General features: G+C 39.9%; 1 protein-coding gene across 1 annotated transcript; it reads right to left on the bottom strand.

The window, feature by feature from the left end:
• Window positions 1-1,242: 1,242 nt before the first annotated feature.
• On the bottom strand, window positions 1,243-3,337 carry LOC125037676 (zinc finger BED domain-containing protein 5-like). The gene is made up of 5 exons (XM_047630871.1): window positions 3,280-3,337; window positions 2,938-3,167; window positions 1,939-2,711; window positions 1,613-1,844; window positions 1,243-1,278 (listed from the first exon to the last, which is right to left on the bottom strand). The coding sequence occupies exons 1-5, from the start codon at window positions 3,335-3,337 to the stop codon at window positions 1,243-1,245; spliced, it is 1,329 nt and encodes a 442-aa protein (XP_047486827.1).
• Between the last annotated feature and the right edge of the window lie 657 nt (window positions 3,338-3,994).

The raw sequence follows: 3,994 nt of genomic DNA on the forward strand, positions 1-3,994 counted from the left end.
TCAAGAAATAGATAGAAGGAATGAAAGATCTTACTCCCATAATACAAGAAGTGTCTGTGTCTAAATGGCTTCATTTTTCTTTTTTTTTATTCTTCTTTTTCTATTTGTTTTCGTATATTCAGTAAAATTGAAATGTCTGACTTGTCCAGAATAGCTGCTTTGTTCCGGCTGCTGACATTGATCATCTTGGGAATTCAGGACTTTTTTTTCTTCTTTATTTGCGAACTTGATCCGAGCAGTCGGACGCTTGTTTACCATGTTTTTGTTATCAGTCATAAGAACTTTTTTTTTTTAGACTTGAAAAAAAATATCTGGGTATATCAAAAATGTATTCTTTTCATATCTATAATGATATAAAATTCTATACCTATATGTTTTAATGTATTTTACCTTTTTACTACTTATATACAATACTTTCATTGGAATTTTCTCCCTCCAACATTTTATTCTTTCTTCCCAAAAGAGACTCAGCGACAATTCCAGAGTGCCATGTGAGTTGCCAGTTATCTCTTTTCAGTCTGGGTGTCATTAGGGCGCACTTTTCTTTTGTTCTGAATTCCTTTCCTCTCTTCATGTACATCCACCAAAGCCTCCCTTTCACTGAAGTGGCAATTGATTCTATTTTGGAGTTTGTCGCATGCAAAGTAAAAATCTGGCTGCTTTTTGCTTTAGAGAGTCTGCCACACAACATTAATATTAGGTGATTTTAATGCTCATCATGCGTTATGGGGTTCCTTACGGGCGGATGGTAGAGGTGAGCAAGCAGTAAGTTGATTAATGAATTAGATTTGGTCCTTCTGAACGATAGCAGTCCGACGCGGGTGGACGAAAATACTAGGGCTTTGAACTTTAATGATATATCTCTGGTCTCTTCAACAATAGCAGCAATAGTACTTGTGGCACACCATTGACGACTCGTTGGGAAGCGATCACTTTCCTATATGTATTAAATATTCATGCGGCACAAAACGAACGCCTTCAGCACCTAAATTTAATGTCGAAAAGAGTAGGCTGGGTCATCAAGCTTGAATTAGATGCAGCAATCATATCCATTCCTAAAACTTCGACAGATTGCATTAAGCACAGGGGTCCATGATGGATACCAGGCGCGGCGTAAACGCAATATGGCCTACAGGCTTTCAAAAAATAACAAAAATAAAGAGAGCTTTTGCAATTACAAACGCAAGAGCTGTTCTATGAACAACTAGACAAGCAAAAAGACTCTTGGCTGAACTTTATCTCTTATATTAACAGCAACGCCACAATATCACCGGTGTACTGTCAATAAAATAAACAAGGAAAAAACATATTTGAAAATTAATAATATTCACGAAGGAACGAATTTCGATTCACTTATACACTTCGCCAGAGGAGATGACTTGGATTAAAACCAAGGCCTAATTATGGATGAGCTTGTCCGAGCCCGTGAAGCCTGTAGAGCAGTGGTTCCCAACCTTTTGCAGCTTGTTACCCAATTTAGCATGCCACATTAAGCATGTTACCCCTTTCACAAAATGTTGTCAACATTTATATATATATGGCTAAACTAAAACACTAGAGATAATTTCTTTTATTTATTGTATTAGTACATTTTGCATCTCTAATGACTTACCAAAGATGTCAAGAGCATCAGTGAGATGGTTGGAGTTGCATATTTGAAGCTAGTTGAGGAATTCTTGGCTTCGTGGTTGAAAGTGCCAGCCTGGCATCGTTTGCAACATTCAAGCGAGTCCTCTTTTTTGTTTTCATCCCCAGCACAGTTGAGAACCCCTTCTCGCACAGATACGTTGTTGAGAATGATACCAACAACGTCAAGGCTCTCTTGGACAGAGTTGGCGAGTCGGCTAGTCGTGAAATCCAAAAGGAATCTGCATTTTGGTTTTGGAATTCGATTTTCAAGGCTTCATTGGCTCGCATTGTGATCCACTCCTCATTTGCAGGAAATCATCATCATGAATGGCCTCATCAGGTACAGAGAAGGGATGAATGATCCACTGAAGACTGGCTGTTTCTTGGTCACTCTCTGGAAAGTAGTGATGCATGCTTGTTTCAAGCCCCTTCAAATGGTCGCTCATCTCTTTGTTGATGGTCTGTAGAAGAGATCCAGTATCATGACTATTCTCCTCAATAAACTGGTCTAGGGTGGGGAACTGGGCGATCACTCCTTTCTCCAAGCGCCGAATCCAGAGTCTCAGTTTCGCCAGAAATGCAGCCACAGTGTGACGGGCATCAATGACAGTCGTGTTTCGGCCCTGGAGTTGCAGATTACCACTGTTCAGCTCCGCAAATATGTCAGCCAAGTAACAAAGTCGAGCAAGCCACTCCTTATCAGTGAACTTGGTAGCGAAAGGAGATCCTTTTTGTTCCAGAAATTCCTGAATAGCCTTTCGGAGCTCAATGACACGATGTACAACCTTGTCTCGTGACAACCAGCGAACATCGGTGTGGTAAAGCAGAACTTGATACTGTTCTCCCATTTCCTTGCACAGCTCCTTGAATATGCGCGAATTCACATCCCTGGACTTGATGAAGTTGACGATTTTCAACACATCTTCAAACACTAACTTCAGATTACCAGGCAGGCTTTTCGATCCAAGAGAGTACCGATGAATGATGCAATGATCTACAGAAATTTCTGGATTGACAGCTTGCATGAGGCCCCGTAATCCACGATGACCACCCATCATCGCCGGTGCTCCATCGACGGAGACCTGGATTAAAAAGAAAAATTATTATAGATTGCGTCAGTTAGTCATTGTTACTTATCTTTTGCGTTATAATTATATGGTATTAATTTAATTATTTTGGTACTTTAGTTTTTCAGTACGACGCACGATGTTTTTTGTATTAATCATGCATATGACTGTATATAACGATATGCCATGTAATTCATTGTATTTATACTAATTTGGACTTTATATAAACATCGCTCCCTACCTGTTGAACGCTGTTCCAATCCAATCCATTCTTGGTAAAGAAACTGTTGATGATATTGAAGACATCTTCTCCCTTCGTGGTTGTCAGCAGATTATCGCACAATAGGAACTCTTCTTTGATCCTGTCCTGGTGGACGTAACGGACGAACCCAAGGAGAACAGCACAATGGGCTATGTCACACGATTCATCAAATTGCAAGGAGAATTTGCTATATGAGCTTTCTTTGATCTCTGTTATAACTTAGGACAAGATATCTGATGCCATGTCATCGATTCGTCTGTGGATGGTGTTGTTTGATAAAGATATGACACTCAGTTTCTTCGCTTGCTCCTCCCCACATACCTTGCTTACCATCTCGTATGCACAAGGCATAATCAGATTCTCTGCAATGGTGTGGCATTTCTGTTGTTCGGCAACTTTATATGCAACAAAGTAGGATGCTTCGACTGCAGCTTGGCGCTGAAAATAAGCCGATCCTCTCCACCGGATGGTAAATTCACAAAGCCATGGCGAAGAAAGGCGTCAGAGTAGGTTCGCTTTTTGGACATTTTATTGTTCAATCTGAAGAAAAATAAAAAAAATGGATAAAAAAGTGAACACTGAGAACTTATTATTTAGTTTTTCATGGTATTCTAGATAACATTAGAAGAGCTTATTGAGCATAGGAATGATGTAACTGTGTTAAAAATAAAAAAATAAAAATTCTGCACTCACACACTCAAATACACAGTTACACTAAAACACTAAATTACACTTCCATACACAACTCGAATATCACAAGCCAAATCCGCAACACCAAAACCTCAGTGCACCACTACTGAAAACATCAACGCAACACCTATTCAACACAATATCCGTGAATACACTGCAAAACGCATGGCAGCTAACACAAGTTCAATGATGCAAGCACACACGCATACATTCGCCAGGCTGCATGTATCATGCTTGTCAGCACAAGAGCATCTTGTAGCGCGAGACTATAGTGAACGTACGCAGCCTCGCATACTCCGCTAATGCTAGCAAAACCATTGAAAACGTAAGAACCACGCATACATTA

Source organism: Penaeus chinensis, chromosome 23 (genome assembly GCF_019202785.1).
Source record: "Penaeus chinensis breed Huanghai No. 1 chromosome 23, ASM1920278v2, whole genome shotgun sequence".
Classification (NCBI taxonomy): Eukaryota; Metazoa; Arthropoda; class Malacostraca; order Decapoda; family Penaeidae; genus Penaeus; species Penaeus chinensis.